Source organism: Alosa sapidissima, chromosome 8, assembly GCF_018492685.1.
Source record: "Alosa sapidissima isolate fAloSap1 chromosome 8, fAloSap1.pri, whole genome shotgun sequence".
NCBI lineage: Eukaryota > Metazoa > Chordata > Actinopteri > Clupeiformes > Clupeidae > Alosa > Alosa sapidissima.
The window spans coordinates 4266886-4290000 of NC_055964.1; the positions used below are offsets into that span (position 1 = coordinate 4266886).

Genomic DNA, 23115 nt, shown 5'->3' on the forward strand with positions numbered 1-23115 from the left:
CAATACAAAGGCATCTTGTAGAATCTGGTCTGGTAAAATTTCATTCACTTGAATTCATTCATTTGAAGAGAATATATCTTCACCACACATAATAAAAAAAGAAAGAAAACATCATTTTGTAAGACCTCTTAAAATCTTATAATCTCCCATGACCAGGCTGGTTAATATACTGATTTAAATATTTACAATGAGTAAAGCATCAATACATCGCCAATAAGGGAATAATTCCCTTTCTGCTACACAGCTGACCTTATTAATTATTGGCCAATGGCGCATTGATTTTTATGTCCCTCAGTCTTTACACAAAAACACAAAGCTAGTAAGTTAAAACACACACAGCATACAGTAGATGGAGCCAAGACAAACATTTCCATGTCAGACTGGAGAGGATGTCGTGGAAGATTGCTTTTTAATTTTAATTTTTTTTTTCTGTGCCAGCTGCTGGGGATCCTGGGGATCTGGTGGAGTGTTTGGTGGTGATGAAATATAGTCGGCCTCAGACCCTGACACTTTGACAAACAGCCCTTTTTGCTTTGCTTTTCTTTATCTTTGTTTTTTTGTCCCTCAAAAGTATTTTCTGTGCCCACAACAAACCTTTGTGAGCACCAGTGATAGTAGACCCTAACAGTGACACATACAACCTACTAGTTCTGAAGGAACCCCAATGACTATATGTGACTCTCCACAGAAAACCAGTCTGATATCGCATGTTGCTGTTTTAGGATATGTAGAATTTTTTTGAGATGGTGTCATGATGCTTTTTTTATGCTATCATTAGGTTTACGGTGTTCTTACGGTGTGACTTTTAATGTTATAGGCTAGCTAATAGGTCAAATTAGTATAGACTTAGATTAGACTTAAGCGCAACAACACTTTATTTGCACTTGACAAACTGATCAAAACCGCCCATGGTAGCAACATTAAAAATTCTGTTGTAACACATAATGGCAACAGACATGACATGAAGTGCCTGACAGCGAATGCAAGTCCACTGACACGTAATCCTTGGTACAGCTCCTCCAAACAGAGGGCCAGATACTGTAGTGTCACACCAGATAGTGTCATTTGAAGGTTTGTGTTATGGTCTTTCATGAAAACACAATAACTCCATTTGAAACATTGACCGTTTGGACTGGTTTCGCCGTAGAGTCACATATAACACATCCCACAAGTAATGTAATATTTCACTGTATGTTTCAGAACCCATGTTTCTTTCAGTCCACCTCATAATGAAGCCCATTTGATGTTTAAAAACGTCTAAAAAGCGTATGTCAGAAGTCAAAATACCCAGTTGGTAAACTAAAAAAAAGGGAAAACCTATAGCGCCAATCCAATCCAGACATAAGTGGGCTTGAGGCTATGCGACTTCTTCGGCGAGGATCAAAAGGTTGTGTGTAAGGTACTCGGGCACAGAGCTCATAAGACAGCCATTCACCTCACGCAGAGGGACTAACCCCCAGCCAAAGGGGAAACGACAGACTAAGAGAGAGAGAGAGATGGAAGGGAGGGAGGGAGGGAGGGAAAAACATCTATTGGATTAGCTGGATGGCCTTTAATACTGCACGGGGGCACGGTGATGTTTGGCGAGTTACGCTACGGTGGCCTCCTGGGGTTTGGGTTCTGCTTCAGCTGCCATCGGCGCCGCTGCCGACCCCGCCATGGGCTCGTCCCTGGGCATCTCACTGCTGTAGAGGTAATATGGTGGCGTCTGGCGCGCCTCGATGATGAGCACCCCCTCGGGGGAGAGTGAGGCGAACACTGTGAGAGGGTCAACATCTGCCGGGATCCTGCGGAATTGGAAAAAAAATAAAACACACACACACACACACACACACACATGCAGACGAGAGATGAGAGGAAACACATTTAGAGCTGCCAGGCAACCTGCCAAGAGTGACAGTGCACTTATGCTGTGCACTGCCTAGATAAAAAAATCAACAGACAAAAAGGGGCTGACATCCCCGCTAAGACAACAGCAATAAGAGAGGGGGAAATTGGACTCGCAGTAAAAAGCCAAGCCACAGGGGCAAGCACAAGGGTCAGCCCCTCAGCCTCCAGGCCAAACAGATCAGAATGACTCCAATGATCTCATTGTAATGGGATTGGGTGTGGAGCAATTCAGACTACATCCAAGCGAAAACTAGAGTGTATGCTTTTTGGGTGTAAATAGCAGTATTATTTTACAAAATGACTTATTTCATACAGTGATGTAACTTAATTTATAGATAGATATAGATAGATAGATAGACCTACAGACTTGAAATTACAGCTTTTTTCAGTAACTTTAGAGTTATTGAATATTTAGTGTATTCAACACTGGCTCTTTTAAACACACAATGGATTATATTATTGAAATAGAGTTTTAGTTAAGTTATAGTTATGAATGATGGTAGTTGATCTGTTTGGAGAGAGGGCAAAAGACTATACAGCCCAAAAGACAAGAGCATAAACTCTCCAAGAAAACCATATACTGTACAGCAGTGAGGGAAAGTTTGGTTGTGTTTGCTTTCCTCGGCAAAATTTCAACCCCCAAAGCACCACGGCATGGCAAGATGCTTCTTAATGCATTTCTTGGTTTTCATTTAAATGTTTGCCACTGCGGATACTTTTTGAGTGAAGTGTGTGTGTGAGAGAGAGAGAGAGAGAGAGAGAGAGAGAGAGGGAGAGAGGAGAGGGAGAGAGAGAGGAGATAGAGGAGAAAGGGGGGGGTGATGAGATGAGAGTCAGATGGAGACGGAGAGTGCTGCAGGTGCAATTCTGAGAAACAAGGGCTGTTTTCCAATTATTACAAATCATCACCTGACTCTAAGTTTATCACACAAAATGTTCCATCTGTGCACTCACTCTGTGTAATCAGCTCACCAGGAAGGCAGGCCGGCTACGACCTGTTTTCATGACAGATTACAGAGTTAGCCCCCCGTTGTTTTTTTAGCTTTTCTTTTTGCTTTTATGGACATATTTGCATCAGTTACACCCAGATGACATGTATAGGGTGGGATGAGCCCTGCATCAGCTACACCCAGATGACATGTATAGGGTGGGATGAGCCCTGCATCAGCTACACCCAGATGAAGGGAAGGGAAAAGGGGAAAATAAAGGGGAAAATAGCCCTCGTAGGGCCGTGGAGGTAATTGATCGGATTAAAGCGAGAAACAATAATAGCCAGAGAGGAGTTTCAGGAAACTGTGTGTTTATGCATTCAGGCATTTTCAGCTTTCTAATAACATGACTGCAAAATACCCTCAGTCCTTGGGTGAAACCTTGTCTTTTTCCTTATGTGAGCATTTCAAAGCATTAACTAGGTTAAAAATGTTCCACTTTCAAAGTGAGAGAGAGAGTTGAGAGAAGGCTACAGAGGCATAGAGAGACAGAGAAAGAGCAAGAGCATAACAGAGAGACACCAAGAGAGAGAGAGCAAGAGAGAACATGACAGAGAGAGTAAGAGAGAGTAAGAGAGAGAGGGAGAGAGAGAGAGACAGACAGACTCTGGGTTTCATTAAGCACCATAGCCAAATATAGCCCGACTGGGGTTTTCCGTAAAAGCTGCCAAGTGGCCATGGTGCTTATATAAACCTCAGGGGCCACAGTCCACTTTGTGCCCAGGCTGCATTCAATTAGCATGGCTATGCTACTGTCCCTCTGAAGGACCACGACTGGCCATTTCAAGAGTCATCATGTATAGGGCACACATCGTCACAGTAATCACAAGTGCTTCAAAATAACAACGAATCCCAGGGGTTGCTCTCCGAATCAACAGGGGGTCAACTGAGAGCCGACTGCTGTATGGCAAAATCATCACTCTCGGCAAAGTCAAATTGCTCGGCCAACTTATTATGTCAGGGGCATCTCAGGGGCCTTATCTATCCAGCTCTGGATTTTGTTTACCTCCAGCAAAGTTTTTTTTCCCCAGTCTATATCTCACATTGATTGTGGGTGACTGCCAACAGCCTTCCAATATGCTTCTGAGGGAGACTGGAGAATGCAGGCCTGACAGAGAAAAAAAATGAGAAAAACTCTCAGGTCTGCTCTGTCTCTGTCTTAAACGTTCCTTGGGTTCTTTTCTTGGATCTTCCCATGGAGCCAAATGAAAAGAACAGAACAAGGCAGGGATCTTTATAAAGAAGCACAGGACAGTAGCCTAATTACAAATGTCACTCTAAATTTCACTCAAATGTCTCAGAATTTAAACCATGTCTCACTGGAATGACTAAGAGACAACTGCGCAATATGACAACGCATTCCACAAGTAGCCTGGAAATCTTGGCAACCAAGACTTGGGCATTCACTCAGCAGTAATCCTAACATCCACTAGCCTAATGTCTAATATGTCCTTTGCAGCATTTCCTCAGTCGTAGGATTTGTGTATTGAGGACAGTTATTTATAATTCCATCTGTCTTTTGCTTCAAGTTTAATTTCCCCCCAAAACGAAGACAGTATCATCTGAAGGACTCCAAATATAGGGCCGGGCAGCGATAGTAAAGAGAGCGCCAGCGGTTGGGGCCAGCTAACCGCTAATTACCAGACAGGAAATTAGCCACATTGATGTGATGATCCCGGAAGGCAGAAGTGCTGATAAACAGGCCTGTTTGAAGTCCCATGGTCCAATTACAGGAATAGAGTTGATATGGAAAAAACGACGCGACGAGCCCCTGCCCAGTTTGGGGCTCCATGAGAAGAGAGAGGGTAAACACAGACGGATTGCAATCATTCCACTCGTGTTTGAGTCGTGTCTTACAGCACAGTCAGTGCGTGTGTGTGTGCCTGTGTGTGTGTGTGTGTGTGTGTGTGTGTGTGTGTGTGTGTGTGTGTGTGTGTGTGTGGGTGTTTAATGAATGCTGACAAGCCTGCCTTTTAAAAGTAGGTGTAAAACATCCATAAAAATTATCTGTATAGTTTAGTATGCACATATTCACTTAAACTCTTTAGTCTCTCTCTTTCTGTTTGAATCACTAAAGTGAAACATTCCAGAATACTCATGAAAGATGACTGCGTTGAAATGTATTTAATGTGTTCACAATACTATTTACAGCACCAAACTCTTCCTTCACGTCAAGGAGAGATTAGTTCCACTATAGCCTACCAGGACAAATGAAAAACATGGAAGATATTTCACTTGTTTAAAGGCTTTCATGATACTCACTGAATTTTCTTTGTGAAGTTTTTAGTCACGATGCCTCCCTCGTCTTGCTTCTCTTCATGTTTCCCTGTAAATGAAGGAACAATGTCACCAAACAACACAGACACAGATCTACCTCTTACCTCAAGGACAACTCCTGTAGAGTCTGAATACAGAATAGACTCTTTGGCTCGCTTTAGATTTCTCAAAACACTCAAAGGACATTGTCTCTATATTGTGTACTGTCTATGTTGTACTGCATTGTATACTGTGTATACGGTATTGTTTTCTGTACTGAGAGGCACAAGCAGGCAGAACCAAATTCCTTGTGTGCGTCAACAGACTTGCCGATAAAACACAACTCTAATTCCAGTTCTGATGATCTGCCAGCTTACTTGTACATTAAGGATAACTACCATAGATTGTGCACCAAGTAGTCTTAGTTACAGTGCTACAGTAGATAAACACACTGAAATATTAACATCGTGCTACAGGGAAGAGCTGATATGTGATCGTAAGGCGGAGGCGTAACTCTGGGCGCTGGAAATATCCAGAGTCTGGGCCAATTCTCAAGGTCCTGTTTGGGACTTAACTGGGCAGCTGCATTCAGCCACTAAATGTCAGTGGCGCCACACCCCGGGCGCCCGGGCCCCCAGCGAGTTATGTGCAATTCTACACCCCCAGTGTGACTTCTTCACCTGTGGAACTTGCTAGAAGAGCGAGGACAAAAGGGACAATGACCCGTCCCTCGCTCATCCTTTCACTCTCCCTCTGTTCCTCACTCACCCTCTTTTCCTAATCTCTCTCTCTCTCTCTCTCTCTCTTTTCCTAAACTCTCAATCTGTCTCAAATAAAATAAAACAAAGCTCTACTGGCATTAATTAATGAAGCCATTGTTACCAAAGATACACGTTTCAAACTATGAAGAGTGTACGTATTACATTTTGTAAGATACAGTATTAATGACTCTCTCTCTCTCTCGCTTTCTCTCACACTCTCTGTCTCCCATTCTCCCACTGTGGATTCTGGATATGGGTCAGATCCAAGCCAGATCTGTTACCGAGTCACCTGTTATCTGTACATAATCTCTTCAGGCCTAGATGTCACATTCCTTTCCCACCGAGGCCCCATTTTCATACCCCACCGGTGAGATAAACTCCCGTTGAAGTCTTTGTGTGAGCAGTAGCTGAGGCGGCCATGACATTTCACTCTTTTTTTAAAGGCACTATAACGCCTCAGCATAACGTGCTGCTGGACCTCTTCATACAGCATTCCATGAACAGTGTGTGTGTGTGTGTGTGTGTGTGTGTCTAGTGCTGCTGAGCCTGCTTTTAGAACAGGGTCGAGTGACGTGAGCAATCTCTAGGCCTCCTCCTCTGTGACAGAGTGATCCAGCTGGCATACCAGCAGCTATGTGCTTATAAAAAGCCCACTGGCAGGCTGGCCCATGTTCCCCTACTCCAGTAGGGTTTCTCAGCACTACAATGCTTTTACCCACCTCCCTCTTTAGTGCTCCCGTCCCTTAGCTTTGCACTGGAACTACCGCCGTTGCTTTCACCAACATGACAATGATTTTGTTTTTGTGTGTGACACTTTGTTTACATCAGAGATCACTTGTCTCCCTAGTTTATTCCCCGCGCAGTGGGCCTGACGCATTGCTGTTGCGTTACTAGGCCACAGTGAAATGGAAAAGCAGCCCTTGGCTAATTGTGGTGCGCTGGTGGGGTGAGGCTGGAGGCATCCAAGCAGTTGTCATTAAGTTACACGTGCTGGGGAAATGTGCAAGTCATATCCCAGGCTTGAAGTAACACACACACACACACACACACACACACATTTATTCTCTCTCTCTCTCCCTCACACACACACACACACACGCACACACTTACATGTACATCCACTCTCATACAAATATAATCTCCCTCAATCTGCTAAAACCTACATGAAAACGGCTATTAATTACAAATTATGTAGTTTGTATGAGTTATTTTCAGGGTCTTTCTAGAGGCTGCTCACCTGACACTTCTACAAAACCGTCCTTAGTTTTGACGTTTAGCTCCTCGGGTTGGAAGCTATGCACATTCACGCACACTTTCCAGGGCTCGTCGGGGTTCGGCGTCGGCGAGCTGCGGGGCTCGCTGTACCGTGAGCTGTAGACCGTAGGCGACCCCATGGATGTGCGGGGGAACCCCGCCGTGCGCAGGCCACCCGTCCAGGGAGCGTTGAGTCGGGTACTCAGTCGCGGCCGTGCCCAGCCAGGCCAGTCCATTGAGAGGTCTTCGGGGAAGGGAATTCCAAAGTCGTCCTCCATAAAGCGAGACGCCAGAGACTGCTCTCTGAACGGATCCCTAGGTCCCCTTTGCCTGCTCCCCAACGTGTAGAAATCCCCATCGCCCATAGTGCGCCGCCGTGAAGAATAAGGGAATCTTAACAAAGTTTCGGTTTATAAACTGTTGAAAATAATCCGTTGTCAGCAACCAGAGGTAAGTGAGCTCTTATCATTACCGCCTTATAAAAAAAAAATCAAAAGATTTTCAGCCGGTCTTGACAACTTCAAAGACTTGTCTCACTACCAAAAACTTTCTGAAGGGAAGACTGACCTCCGTTTCCGTCTGACCAAAGATAACTGGAAACAGTAAATAGCAAAGCTGTTTTATAGATCCACCCGAGTTCGAGTTCACCCTATGATACATAGCAAAGTCCAGAAAGTGCCCGACACAACAGCTGACCAAAGACCCTCCCCTTCCAAGTTTGGACATGGTCGATGTGTCACTTCCAAAGCAACGCTGAATTACACTTCGCACTACCCCCAATGACTCACTTTCTCTTTAATAGAAAACAGCACACCACCTCAATACTGGCGGCGGCATTTAACCTAGCTACAGTGATGGGGGCAACATGATGTCATCATTCGGATAAAACAACACGGCTAGTGCTGTAAGCGCGCAGTGATAACAAGTTTACAGCTTCAAATCGACATGATTCCCCTAGCGCCCATTCGCTAAAATATGCATGAAGCAAACTAAGAGGAATTCGTGATCATATCCCATCTATAAAGATAATGGCTATATGGGGTCAACCTTATGTTGCACAACTTTGATTGGAAACCATATTCACAGGCTATATAGGAAGACAGCATGAATCAGATAGGCCTATGATGGAAAAAGACATTCACATTTGAAGTCAGCCACCAACACAGAGAGACTCGATCTGTTTCGTTGAAGTACATATTGATCATTTTTAATCTTGTGAAATTTATCTAATACATCAATTACATTACAGAGCATTACATTTTATTGACTGTAACAGGGAATTTCTGTCCCTAAACTAAATCCAGTCAAACTGTCACACAGGCCAGGAGCAATGTATTTGTGTTGTTTTCATACACAAAGCTGTAAACTGTTGGAATCTGTTGTAGGTCTTGCACTCTGCCCCTTTGTTTTTCTTGGAGGCTGATATCTGCATTCTTCATACTTGAGAAATCAAACACTTACATATTTTTTGTCTGTTTTGATATATGGTTCTCTCATATTTTACAAAGCAAAATCAATATAAACCATGTGAAACAGGATCCTTGTGGTTATAAATTCTATGTCATAAATGCCTCACACACAATCAATAAAACAGCACCTCCATATATATATATATACCCACTCTATATACATATTCTCAGATAACATCAACTTTGACACACTTTCATTCCTGTAACTGTTTGAGAAGGGAAAACAGTGCTATCAGAGTGGAAAGGTGGCTTTGGAATTCCATAGAAAAGTAAAATAGTTATTTTTCTGTCTATTCTTCTTGTCTCTCTTGTTGTCCTCAATCACTTTGTCTAGAAATGAACATTATGCAGTACACAGAGAACACTATGTTGATCTGCATACTGTGGGCTGTTGTATTATTTAATGGACCCAATAAGTCGACCACAAACCATCATCCATCTTCAGGGAACAACCAAAGCATTATAATTTGTTTTTATCCATTTTTAAAGATGTTCTGTTGACTATGACTTGCCAGTTGCTGTCCAGATTATCAGATCCATGCCAGATTCAGACCACATGCTGCTATCTGATTTGGTAGCCACATCAGTCATGCCCTATCTTCATTTTGTGTCATTTTTATTGTGGTCTGATGACAGTTAATTATTGGTTTTGAAAGGTAACGTACATAGAAAAATATAAAAGCTGGATCCCGGACATTACATTTGGTATGTAGAAATTAATTCCATTTAACAGAGGTGTTACTTTACGGTTTTGCACATAATTGCATGTAATTACATATAATGTTTAAGAAAAAAACATTGCCACTGACCATTTTTGCCCAAATGTCAGTTCATAAATATTAAATGGCTGAATTAATCATGATGAATTTCTGCATAATAAAACAAAAATGACCAACAGTGAATGTCTTTAATAAACATGTGAAATCAGGTATAAAAACAAGAGTTATGTTGGATGAACTACATAAGACAAGGAAATGGCTGCATACATGAGATGAAACAATAGCATGTGATATGTAAATTACATTTATCTTTTGCCCTGAAACTGTACAGTTTATAAACAGTATAAATAAAATGGAAAAATAAAATGAATGTGACAAGTAAAAAAAAAATGACATTGATATGAAAATAAAAAAGCAATAGTGGATCAATTGCAGGCTGAATAAATAATAAATCAATAATCAATAATAATGAATCAATAAATAATATAAAATACTCCTAACTTGATGTCCTGGTTTATGTATCTGAATAAAGAGCCTGCACAAATCTAGAGAGGAGGCTCTCAAAAAATGGCTCACGCAACTTGTAAAGTGCTTTTGTCATTTGTATATTGAGCTGTCACCCAAGTGCCATGGTATATTCCCTTGCAGTGGCGCTGGGTCTTGTCAGCCACAAAGCATAATTATATCTGCCAACTGGTGTGAAAATCCACATTCATACTCTCCTACTTTCTGTGCATTGGACATGATTGCAACTCAGTGCTTATTAGTCTGTCAGTGTGGGAGACTTTTTGCTGGGAGTTCACAACATGGACATTTGGAACACCTTAGCAGACAGGGAGGCTATTTTCATTGACAGAAAACAAGCAGAGTGACAACCAAACAAGCAAAGTTTGTCGTGCATGAACTAAAGCTATTGTGTGGAGAATCTCTGATCTACAGATGTCTGCATTTAGGATCTTGCTCATTGTATTAAATGAGATTATATTAAATATTATTAAATCATTCCACCATTTCGTTATCAAATTAGCTTTGGTCCACTTTTGCTCATTGCCCGTTGCTCATTGCCCATCAATAGAGGTTAGATCCCAGGGTGAACTCTGGGAAGTTAGAACCCAGGGTGTGACCTCTGACCTGATCAGGGCCAGATTAGTGCAGGTTCACTGAAGAGTACATCACTATGCTACTATGGTAGACGGGAGAGCAAGATATATTGGTCCAAAAAATTATTCACAGATTAAAACTCTGTCTCTGTGGTCTCCATAACCACTGATCTAACACAGGGCCTTATCATCATTGTCAAGCCAAAGCAGATGACCCAGAGTACATATCTATGGTCATATGTAAATAATGAACGTTTATATATAATGACAACATGAAGTATTTAATTTGTTAATGAACAGGCGCTAAAACAGCTCTCTGAATTGCCAGCTCACTGAATTGCCAGCTCACACAGAACCGTATCAGGAACCCGCTAATTCTGTCTCTTTTCTGGCCCAGATTTGGCCCATGTCTAGCTGGATCGTTTCCAGAACCAGGTGCTATCTGGCAAAGCCCACCGGGTTTTCATCTCCATGGGAGCACGCATCAGTATGCATCCTAATCAATCTATTGTGTCATGCACAGATGGGATGGATCCCACTGCGATTCCATCAGTGTGATGCTCACATGTTTTTGTTTTTCCTGCTTTCTTTTTTCTTTTTACCCCGTTCATTGTGGGCTATCAGCTATTATCATATCAGATGACATTTGAATTGTTGTGCTCTTGCATGGGAGATAAATATGTCTGACATTTGATCTGTGCATTTATGTGTGTGTGTGTGTGTGTGTGTGTGTGTGTGTTTACCAGCACGGTCAGCAGACTGATCATTTTTCAAAGCTGGCATCTACGTGATTTGGGTGTCAGAAGCTAAAATTGGAGCCATTACCATGCCAGTATTTTTTTTGCCCCCCCACCCAGGTTTTTCTCAAGTGCCTCTGACACTATCCCTGAAAATGAAGGTTATAGAAAAATATACTAAACATAACAAAAAATTCACAATACGCATAAAATTGCAACTCAGAAGCGTCCTCCCAAAAATGTCTGCCAAAGAGAAGAAGCAGCGAATGAAATTAATCTGGCAAAACATCACTGTCTGTCTTTCTGAACCTCTCTTCATACATGAGCAACTGCGCTTTTGGCCAGGAAAACACAGTCAATAAATAAAAAAAGCAAATAAATAAACCAACCAATCAAATAAATTAATTATAAATAAGACAGTAGGCAACACCATGAAAAAATCTACCTAATATAACTCTTAAAACATTGTCTAAAATTGTCTGCTTTGTAATAGTGCCGCCAGCATTCTAACAACGTTCCATAGGTTCTGCCGGGGTTCTAGTGAGGACACCTGCAGGGGGTTTTTAGTGACTTCCCCCTGCCATGGGTTCTAGCGTTGAAGCCCTGCCCTGCCGTGGGTTCTAACGACGACCTCTGCTGTAGCTTCCTAATGAGTCGTAGCTCCTGCTTCGGCTGCGGGTCCGACTCCGAGTTCTGCTCCGGCTTCTACCTCCACACGTGGAGTCCCATGAAGAGCTGCGGCTGTAGCTACGGTAACTAGAATAGCTGCCACTGTGACTTCGGCTCCTGCTCCTGCTCCGACTCCGGCTCCCACTCCAGCTGCGACTGCGACTGCGACTGTGGCTCCTGCTGGCACTGCGGATGATGCCGAAGAGGCTGCCCAAGGAGGATATGCTGCTGGCCCGACTGCAAGACGAGGGGCTGGGCCGGAAGTAGGGAATGGGCCTCTTCCGGGCACTGGCAGAGGTCAGAATGGAGGATAGACAAATCGGTTAGCGATCGATTAATGAGTACATGAATGTCAAACGATCGGCAAGTAATTAATAGAACTTTGCTGCTCAGCTCACTTTCTAACATGTATCGTCCATGTTTTTAAAAATTACATTATGAATAAAGACTTCAACATTTTAAACAAGGCTTTTTAACATTTGTGTGCCAAAGAGTACATTGGATGGTCTGGTCAAGTAATATTCTCTTCAGACATGAATGGTAGAATGGTAACTAAAGAACTCTTTAGCTTCAGTTGCTTAGAATATTAGTCTAGAATATATTAGCTAGAATAGCTAAGCAGCTTTACTTTACTGTATTTTCTTTCATGAAGTTTTTCATATAAATTAATATATTTTCAGTTAAGCCTGATTCTGTCACAGGAAAGTGTCATTAAAATAGTAGAAAGGAGTTGTGGAAAATGCACCTGGTGATTCTTCGAGCTTCAAGGTGACTGGGTGAATCTCTCCTCCTCTTTCGCATGGGGGAGTAGGATTTTCTCCTACGCCTTTTCTTGCCATGCTTCGACTGCTTCTCACTAGGACTGTGATCCTTGCTCCACTCTCGAACCCTTTTATGCAAAATGAAAAATAATACATGCTATGATACTCCAAAAGTAGCATATCAGGTGTATTAGCATTATTTGATGCACGCAACATCTGTATTAGTACCATATGATGAGGCTGAAATAGGATTTAATTATATGTTCTTTGATAAATCAAATCATATCACTCCAAGTACCAAGACGTCAACACTCTAAAATACCATTCCAAACTTTGTAAACCTTGAATACATGCATTAGCATATAAATAACACATTGATAAGCTCCAGATATTTTTGTTTTTTATAAGAAAAAGGTTTCTTAACTAACAACATTATATGTCAGAGATGTCTGACAAGTGAAACTGTTTTGTAATGAGTATTATTGGTAGTGCTACATACATCCATCCCCCCCCCCCCCCCCCCCCACACACACACACACACACGCACACACACCACACTCCATTCATTAGATGCTTGAGGAGACAAGTCATCAAATCAGTAAGACTAGCTGTAGTCACCTGCTGGGGGAGTGTTTGGAGAGTTTATCACTGCACACACTCCCGTCCCTGGAGTCCAGTGAGTAAGCCGAAGATCGGGAGTATGACCTTGAGACACGCAAATCATTAGTAATGATATAGGAGTGTGGTGGTTTTCTTTCAGGCTGTCAAATTTACATTTGTGCAACAGTAACAACAACAAATACACACAGCACACAGACACTCGCTCGAAGATTAATGAGTAAAAAAAATGTTTGAGAGTGTGCAGATGACTCTAGATAACTTAAGCATCAGAATGGGTTTTATTGCCGAGTAGGTCCTCCCGTACAAGCCATTTGTGTTGGTTGTGTTGCAAAAATATGCAAAGAGGAACAAGACAATTGTCCATAAAAGAAACATAATATTATTGACAAGACTTAATGTTAATATTTGATCTATACATAACACATTGAAATATGTAACTCTAAAAACGGACAGCTCACCTCCTCCCCGGCGATCTGGACGGACTTCGGGAGTAGGAGGAATCTGAATAACGGGAGCTGGTCGAGGACCGGGACCTGCTGCTACTCAAGGTCCTGGTCCTGCGTCGCTCTCTCCGAGGAGTCTTACACACAGCAGAGCTCCCCCCGGGTCTGGAAGGGGAGCCATGAGAGAATGACTCAGATTATATCTCTGACAAAAAAACATTTTATACAATACAATAGTATAAAATAGTGTACAAAACACAATAATACAACACTACTACAGGAGAAGAAGTTTCATGAGCTATGAGATCTCTGACTGATATCAGACAAGACAACAAAAGGGGAACAGAGGAAAAAGGAAGGACAAGAAAATAAAAAAAATCAGAAAAAAAGATGCCCATGAGACCTCTGACAAAGGCCGCTTGATCACAAACAAGTCAAGGAAAGAAGGGAAAATACAAAAGAAGGAAAGAAGAACAATATGAAAGAGGAGAGAGTGAGCTCAGCTCAGCCCACCTGAGGGAGGAGGTGGACGTGCTCTCGACTGGCTTGCACAGCGAGACATAGCTGGTCACCGAGTTGCCCGAGTCGGACGCACTGTCCCCGTCTACACGCCCCAGGGTGGACTTGACCCTGCTGACGTTTGACATCGAGACGCCCGTTTTAGACGACGGTGGCGAGGATGTGTCATTGCCCGAGTCGTAATCCTGCGGTCCTTTGTTCTGATTGGACAGCGTATCAGCAAGGATGCTCCGTTTGTGTACAACCTCACCACCAGGCTTTGACTGTGAAATCTGCAATCAGACAACGAGAGGATGTTGCTTTATTTGAAGAAACATTGGTGACAGGTTTAAGCAGCTACCTGCATTGATTCACTTTGAGTACTCTACAAAAGGCACGTATTTCCCTACAAAATAACAGAAATTTTATTTTTTTTAGCGGACAGAAAACTTAAGAGAGATAAAAAAAAAGTTCATGCAAATATCGTCGCATGCGAATAAACTAGGAGAGTTTCGGGAAACAAATAATCCTACAGAAAGAGAAGTTTCAAACTCAAAGTATTTGAAAATAAACATCATAACTAATAGAAACGACAAAGAAAACAAACAATAGAAAAACAATATAGTGAAAACAAAGTGTGTAAACTATAAACTGCTTTATGTTGAAAGAGGGAAGAGAGAAACAAATGTAACAAAATGCCCATTTAAGTCTTTTTAAGAACGTTGACCAAACATCACAAAATGGGTATGTGTACAAATGATAAGGACTGCAGACAAAGAGATATTCCTTCACTCTAACTAAGGAAACCTTCAGAGAGAAAGAAACTAAAGAAAAACGACATTTTGAGCTTTTTCCCCCTGCAAGAAGAGCTTAAGTATCCTCCAGCGACCTTTAGCAATCCCCTAAGTCTGCGGATGACATCGACTTACCAATCAAGATTTCCTCCTTAAGTAGGTAAGGTGTAAGAAAAAAGGAAGAGCGGGCAACATAAGTGATTCAGCAGACGTGTAGGTTACAAGAAAAAGACAATATCCCTCTCTTCACACCCAGAGCCACACCGCCCAGCTTTGGAACGTTCTTCTTTATATACTTTTGTTTTTTTTTAACTAAAGACTAAATGCTGGAAAATGACTTTTTTAGTGAACTAAAAGACTTTAAATGCTACTCCTGTAAATTAAACTATTTCTGTCATACCTCTTACTACTATTTCTCATCACCACTATACTCAACTGAGAATGAAAAAAATATATCATGGTCCAAAACCTAATGTTTTGGAACATACGACTAACAGAAACCTAACAGTTTATTCAATATGTGAGGGACAAATGCTTTCAAACCTGTTGAGTGTCTTGTTAACATGTTTTGTCTTTCTTTTTATGATTTTGATTTAAATGGGGTGGGATTCCTTTTATCATCTGATTTTGTCAAGGAGTATAACTTGTAAAAATGTTTACCAAGCTCCCTTTCTCTTTGAAAACTCTGAGCACTTCTTGACATTTGTGTTTACTATGTGTGTCTGTGATTACTGGAACAAGTACCTCTTTATCGTGATAACAAAATAATTACTAGATAAAATAATTGGTCAGTATTTAAGAGGGGGAGAAAACAAACACCAAAACTTCTGTATTTATTACAGCTCCATACCCACCTATTTCGTTTTGTAGATCTTTACTTTGTAGACAATGTACTGGTGCACAGAATCAAAACATGGGCATGCTGTACATTTATTAATGAGTTGTTCAAGTCTCACAAATGCTCCATGGACCTCATATAGTCCCTGCCTCAAATTATTTGCTTGACTCAACAGCTGCAAAAGACGCAGTCATCCAATTTCAGCTGGATTAAATAATGTGTAAATAATGCCGATGTTTAATACCGCCACCGCAACTGAAGGCATTTAAGGGTTTCAGGTTCTAAGTGTCCAGAGAATTTGCTGTGTCGCATCATTGAATTAATTTCAAACATCCAAATTATGAAAAAAATAAAATCCCTTTCATTTGACCACCAGATGGGATTACTGGGACAGGGGCTGGTGAAGTGGGGGGTGTTGATAGCACCATATTTATGGGTACGGGCATGCATGAAATGCTTCAAAGTACAGTTTGTTGCGTTTCAATTACCAGCTGTAGGTCCCGATTAAAAACATCTGAGAATGTAATTAGCATACTTTAATGATTGCGCAAAAGAAATTAAACGTATTTCGCGCTTCAACAAGCACAAAACAATGACTTAACAAAAACACAGTTTCAACTGTGAGAAGCAGCTCTGGCGAGGAAGGGAGGGGAAGGGGAGGTGTTGCCTGTACTTTCCAGATGTTGGGAATGTACTAAAAATGTATTTTTCCAAAGCTGTTATTGTATAGCAGCGACTTAAGATAAGTTTTCATTAAAAAGGATTATTTCACAAAATTATTATCACACAGAAGTACGTGAGGCCTTAATTAAAAATCAATGTCTGTCACTGACCATCGATCTATAGAAATGCAATTCATCTGAAAAATGTTGCTGATGTTGATATATGGTAATATTGAGATAACATGAAGAGTAAAATAAAGAGGTAATGTCACGACAGCTGACTAGACTGCTGAGCTAAATGGACACTATGACCACAAAATGACCACATCATTTAAAAGAAACGTTGCATTCCATTTAGCTCATACTAAACTTTTGTTCCTTTATGCCTCGCATGTTGTCAGCCTATATCTCTACCCTCTCCGACCACACTGGTTGTGTGTGTGTGTGTGTGTGTGTGTGTGTGTGTGTGTGTGATGTATTTTTAGATGTTGTACAAAAGTGTTGTTAAAAATGTATCTTGGAAAGCCATTTTACTTTACCTACAGCATATTGAGGTGATTGGTCAATCACTGAATAGGGATGTGTTTGGATAAAGCCATTTGAGGTAAGTGCCACTTTGTGTCAAAGTCAAGTCACCACTCTTCCTCTTCCTCCCTCTCTCTGTCTCTCTCTCGTTCTCCCTCCCCTCTCGTCTCTCCATCTCTCTGTCCCTCTGTGTCTTTCCCGTCTGTTTTCCTTGGCCTTGACCAGTGTTCCAGAGGTGAGCCATTTGGCCGGCAGTCAGTGACACTTACGGTGCTGTCCGGGGCACTGCAGCTGAAATGTGGGGGCGTTTTACTGGCTAACTTGACTGCTGTCCCCCAGTCTAAAGCTCTTTGGTCAGCGTCCAGATGGCGGGCATCCCCCAGGCCTACTGGATTTGGCTGGAATGGATCTGATGCGTGGAGATGTTGCCTGGAGACACAGTCAAAGGACAGTTGGTTGGATTAGTGACTTACCCAGTCACTGGGTAGAGAGTTACCCAGCATGCAGTAGGGTTGTTTTGTAAGAGATATTATATGAGTGTTCTTATTTATTTATTTAGTGCATGTGTTGTTGTTTTGTAATTGTTTGTGAAGTCAAATATTGCAGCAAGCTGCCTCACTGGAAAGCTAAACATTACATTACTCCCCCTTACATTTCATTACAAAAATGATTTCATCAAGACAATATCAATTGTTGAATCCTTGTACGTCACTTGTGTTTAAATTATTCAGAATGCCCTCAAATCAAACTAACATGATATAGTACTCTGAGTTGGCATGTTGAAGAATGTCACAGCAAAAATGATTTTGCCTATTTTCCCTGCAGGTGAAATAGAATGTCATAAAGTTAAATGATAGATAGATAGATAGATAGATAGATAGATAGATAGATACTTTATTGATCCCCAGGGGAAATTCAAGGTCTCAGTAGCATACAGACAACACATACACATTCACTAACAGCAGAAAAAGTAATTAAAAGTATATAATATAAAAACACAACTAAGCAATAAGGACAGTATAAGATAAAGAATATTCTAAATATACTAAAATACAAATTATACTAACACTTAATCTAAATCAATTCTAAAAACAGTATCCACATAGTGGTGATTAATCAATCAAGAGGCACTTGCAATGACTGAGGCAGGGACTGAGCCTGATTCTCTGTGCATAGTAAGGTAAGGTAAGGTGCTCTGTGTGAGTGAGTGTCATGGTGATAGTGCAAATGAGTAAGTCCAACAGTGCAACAGTGCAAGAATAAAGTCTATATATCTATATATCTATATATATAACTATTTTACGAAAAGGTATAAGTGTGGCCACAGTTCGGCTGTGGCATGGAGGGAGGGGTTATGTATATGTGCTAATGTGCTAATATAGCACGCAAACAGTGAGGCAGAAAGACAGTGGTAAAAAGTGGCTAGTGGACAGACAGTATCCAAACATGGAGGGGGTGAAGAGGCAGACAGACTATGCAGAGAAGTCTATCTCTACTCTTTCCTTAAGTGAAGCATTGAACAGTTCAATGGCCCTGGGGACAAATGACTTCCTCAGTCTGTCTGTTGTGCAAGGCAGTGAGCGAAGTCTCCAGCTGATCAGGCTCTTCTGCTTAACAATAGTGCTGTGGAGTGGGTGACACTCATTGTCCAAGATGTTGATCAGTTTGTTCAGGGTCCTTTTGTCAGATATTTAAGTGATGCACTCCAGTTCAGCTCCCACTACAGAGCCAGCTTTCCTTACCAGCCTGTCAAGTCGCCCAGCATCCTTCTTCCTTGTGCTTCCTCCCCAGCATACTACTGCATAGAAGAGGACGCTGGCAACAACAGACTGGTAGAACATCCTGAGGAGCTTGCTGCACACATTGAAGGACCGCAGCCTCCTCAGGAAGTACAGCCTGCTCTGCCCTTTCTTGTAGAGTGCATCAGTGTTAGCTGACCAGTCCAGTTTATTGTCCAGGTGGAGACCCAGATACTTGTAGGTGCTTACCACCTCCACATTGACCCCATCAATGGGGACTGGTAGCAGAGTGGGCTTAGACCTGCGGAAATCCACCACCATCTCCTTGGTCTTTGAAGTGTTGAGTTGAAGATGATTGAGTTTGCACCATTGCACAAAGTCTTCCACCAGGCTCCTGTACTCCTCCTCCTGCCCGTTCCTGATACACCCCACAATTGCAGTATCGTCAGAAAACTTCTGCATGTGGCATGACTCGGTGTTGTAGCAGAAGTCAGATGTGTACAGGGTGAACAGGACTGGAGAGAGCACAGTTCCCTGTGGTGCTCCGGTGCTGCTGATCACAGTGTCAGAGAGACAGTTCTTCAGTCTGACGAACTGTGGTCGCTCGGTCAGGTAATCTGTCCACACCCATCTGCAAGAGCTTGTCTCCCAGTCTGAGGGGTTGGATGGTGTTAAAAGCACTTGAGAAATCAAAGAACATGATTCTCACAGCACTTTTCCCCTTGTCTAGTTGAGAATGTGTCCTGTGTAGAAGATAAGTGATGGCATCGTCCACGCCCACTTTCTCCTGGTATGCAAACTGTAACGGGTCTAGTGCATGGCATACCTGGGGTCTGAGCATACCTAAGACCAGTCGCTCCATTGTTTTCATCACATGTGATTAGTCATAGTCATTAAGCTCACTAGGGTGTGGCTTCTTAGGGACAGGGGTGAGACATGATGTCTTCCACAGTGTTGGAACTTCTCCAAGGCGTAGATTCAAACTGAAGATGTGCTTCAGTGGCTCCCCCAGTTCAGCAGCACAGGCCTTGAGTAGCCTTGGACACAGTCTGTCAGGCCCCGCTGCTTTATTGATGTGCATTTTCTTTAGGGGTCGTTTACACAAAACCGCCAGGTGAATTTTCTCTTACCGCTTTCACACCTTTAACGACACCGGCAAGACAAAACCTTGCATGTACACACAGAGGTGTAACCGGCTAAATGTGCTGTAGTGTATATGCCAGACCAGTCGATGGCGCCGCTGTGCAGAAGCTTCACGATAATTTTGCGTGAATTGCGTAGAAGAAAACATTGTTGAAACAGTTTGTTAAGCCAGAGAATGTCTAATAAGGGCTCTGGTTAAGCAGTCGCATGAAATAAGGAGACTACAGACAATTCGGTTTTCAATTCAACTGTAAAACTAATAAAGTTAATTTTCAAGGTATGTGACTGCTATGTGAAATTTCAAATGCTTAGCCTATGCATTGCATTAGGTCTGAGCACCACTGGAGAGAACACTAACATGCAGTAAGCTAATGTTTAACTAAGTTAAGCCAGAGACTTTCTAATGTGGAGACACATCACTCAAAAAATACTCCATAGAAATGCATGGGGCTAGTTTGTCACGCCAATATGGCCGTTGTCTACACATATCCCACTCCTTCCTCGGCAAAACGTCGACATGTGAATACATTGAGCCAATAATATGGTGTGTTGTGAATACATTGAGCCAATCATATGGTGTGTTGTGAAGACATCGTGCCAATCATGTGTTGTGATCTCGCCGCTGGAGCAAGATTGGTGTCGTGAAGCCTTGCGCACGCGCAGTTCGACCCAAAGACTGTGCCCGATGAGTGCCCATAAAACGTTGGTATATGGCCGCCGAGTGGAGGGACTTGCCTAAAAGGACTTTGTTTAAGCTAACGTGTGCTTCTAACTTAGCCACTAAAGGCTGATAGGCTACATTGTGCACATAAATCATGACAGGGGAAAGAAAAACATTTTAATATGATAAATAAATGGTTTGGTTTGTTTTGACAAGCAGCATGTCAGGTCGAGTGCCGTGGCTGAGTTGAGAGATGGGGCTATGTCATCATAAAGTTGCCGGCTTCGCACCTACAGGCGTCTACACGGCGAAAGTTAGCCAGCGGTTTCAAAAGTTCCCACTTCGGAAGCCGTTTCAAAAGCTATCGGTTTCAGTCTCCTAAACTGCCGGCGTCGTGTACACGCAAGGCGTAACCGTTAGCAAAACCTCACCGGTTTCACAAAAACCGACGTCATGTAAACGGCCCCTTAGTTGAGCTCTCACTTGATCTGTTGTGATGATGGGGGGTGTAAGGGGAGGGGAGGAGGGGTGCATCTGGGATCTGTGTGTCTGATGGCTGTTGACTGAGGTCGTTGTCACCTCATTGTTCGTGATCGCCATGTGGGGGAGGGGGGCGATATCCAGTGATGGTGGGGGTACGATAGCCTGTGATGATGGAGGTGAGTGTTGCACTGGTATTAAGGGGGTGTGGGAGTGGGGGCTGGGGGATTACCACCTCCTTGATGTCCCTGTCAAGGCTGCCAGAGTCGTGGGCACCTCAACAGGCAGGGCGTGAGGTGATGGTGGCTTAGGTCGTTGGGTGTCACCGGGATGCAGAGCTGGAGAGACTGGGAGGCTGGGAGGTAGGGCAGGCATGCAAACAAGAGCCATGTCTGAGTCAGCTGGGGGTGGTGGACAGACCACCGCCATTGGAGCTGGAGCAGGGCAGTCAAACCTGTTGTAGAAGTGGTTTAACTGGTTCGCCCAGTCCAGGTCCTCCACAGAGCTGCTGCTCTTCTTCAGGCCAGTAAATCTTCATGCCATCCCATGCCTCCTTCATGTTGTTTTCCTGCAACTTCTGTTCCACTTTCCTTCTGTAGTCCTCCTTAGCCTCCTTCAGCTTGAATTTGAGTTCCCCTTGCACGCGCCTCAGCTCTGCCATGTCCCCCTCTCTGAACGCCATCTTTTTCCTGTTAAGAAGGGTCTTGACATTGTTGGTTATCCAAGGCTTGTTGTTGGGAAAGCAGCTTACAGTTCTGGTGGGAACAACAATGTCCATACAGAAGTTCAGGTAGTCAGTTGTGCACTGTCCTCTCCATTCTGTAACACACTCCAGTCAGTGCACTCGAAGCAGTCTCTCAGAGCCTCATCCGCTTCAGGTGTCAACTTTCTGAAGTTGCGTTTGGCAACTGGTAGCCTCTGTACTTTGGGCTTGTACATTGGCTGGAGATGAATGAGGTTGTGGTCTGACTTTCCCAGTGGGGGAAGGGGGTTTGCACTGTATGCATCCTTCACGTTTGCATACATGAGGTCTATTGTCCTGTTTTTCCTTGTAGGGCAGTCAACAAACTGGTAGAAATTTGTGAGTGTGGAATCCAGTGTTGTGTGATTGAAGTCGCCAAAGATTTGTATATGTATTTCATATTTCTCTATATTTTATACACTCTAGTTTCATTCATTTCATACATTCTAGTATGAATCTAGGATCAGGATGTGACGAAAACCACACAGCAGAAAATAAATGGAATGTCACAAAGTGAAATATTATATATTGCATTATATAATAATCCATAATATACACTAATGTATACTGGTAGAATGAATCCAGAACCATGATAGCAGAAAGCCAAGAAGAGGAAGCAGAGTAGCAGAGGAATGTGGAGATCATGGCACCATTTGACACCTAGTGAAAGGCCATCTGGCACCCTCTTCAGAGCAGGGCAGGGATGGAGGAGGGGTGAAATCAGAGAGAGGCCCAAATCCAGCAGTGGGAAGGGGGAAAGAGAGGAGCCACCTGCCCCAGGATATGGGAGAGGGTTCAAACATTCTCCCTGCCAAGCCTTGGTGTAGCAAGCATCAAGCACCAACGCGGGTACGCCAAGAGCCTGTGGATCTAAGCCTGGTAAAGGGAGTAAGTACGGCATCTTTACCCGCACTCCGTTGTGATTTTGTGGGAGAGGAAGAAAACATCCGAGATCTGCCTGCCTGCGCAACAAGTCTCAAGAAATCAGCGCCAAGCCCCCTCCCCTGGCCTCACCTTTGGCCAGAAACAGTCAGCCCGACTGGCTCCCACCCACCGACCAGAGAGAGATTGCTTTCCGTGTTGTGAGGACGCATGCGAGCGTGGATAGAAAAGGGCGATTTAATTTGCAATTGTTTGCTGGGGGGTAAGGACAACCCTGAGGATTGGAAATGACTAAGTTGTCCCCGCGTTCTGCGTTCTCGTAGCTTTGGCTCTAGGTTGCGCCGCTTGAGATGCTATCCATCCCGTGTCCCCCGTCTCCATAATGATTTCCTCAGCCACATAACCCTGGGAAATCCAGCACATAATGGAGAGATCAGACCAGGATACATAGGCAATCAGCTCTCTGGCTTAAATGATCTCAA

The 23115-nt window shown here is 42.9% G+C and overlaps 2 protein-coding genes across 2 annotated transcripts in view; both read right to left on the reverse strand.

Annotated features, from left to right (window-relative positions):
* Positions 1–564: 564 nt before the first annotated feature.
* Positions 565–7811, reverse strand: hspb8 (heat shock protein b8). Its single transcript, XM_042101684.1, has 3 exons — positions 7134–7811; positions 5142–5205; positions 565–1787 (listed from the first exon to the last, which is right to left on the reverse strand). The coding sequence occupies exons 1-3, from the start codon at positions 7513–7515 to the stop codon at positions 1589–1591; spliced, it is 645 nt and encodes a 214-aa protein (XP_041957618.1). The 5' UTR covers positions 7516–7811; the 3' UTR covers positions 565–1588.
* A 1944-nt stretch (positions 7812–9755) lies between these two features.
* Positions 9756–23115, reverse strand: part of srrm4 (serine/arginine repetitive matrix 4) — a 70271-nt gene continuing 56911 nt past the window's right edge. The window contains exons 8-13 of the mRNA XM_042102075.1: positions 17256–17415; positions 14183–14460; positions 13685–13834; positions 13224–13310; positions 12590–12733; positions 9756–12132 (exon numbers count right to left, since the gene is read on the reverse strand). Of these exons, the coding sequence (XP_041958009.1) occupies positions 11796–12132; positions 12590–12733; positions 13224–13310; positions 13685–13834; positions 14183–14460; positions 17256–17415 (1156 nt within the window). The 3' untranslated portion in view covers positions 9756–11795. The remainder of the gene's footprint in view (positions 12133–12589; positions 12734–13223; positions 13311–13684; positions 13835–14182; positions 14461–17255; positions 17416–23115) is intronic.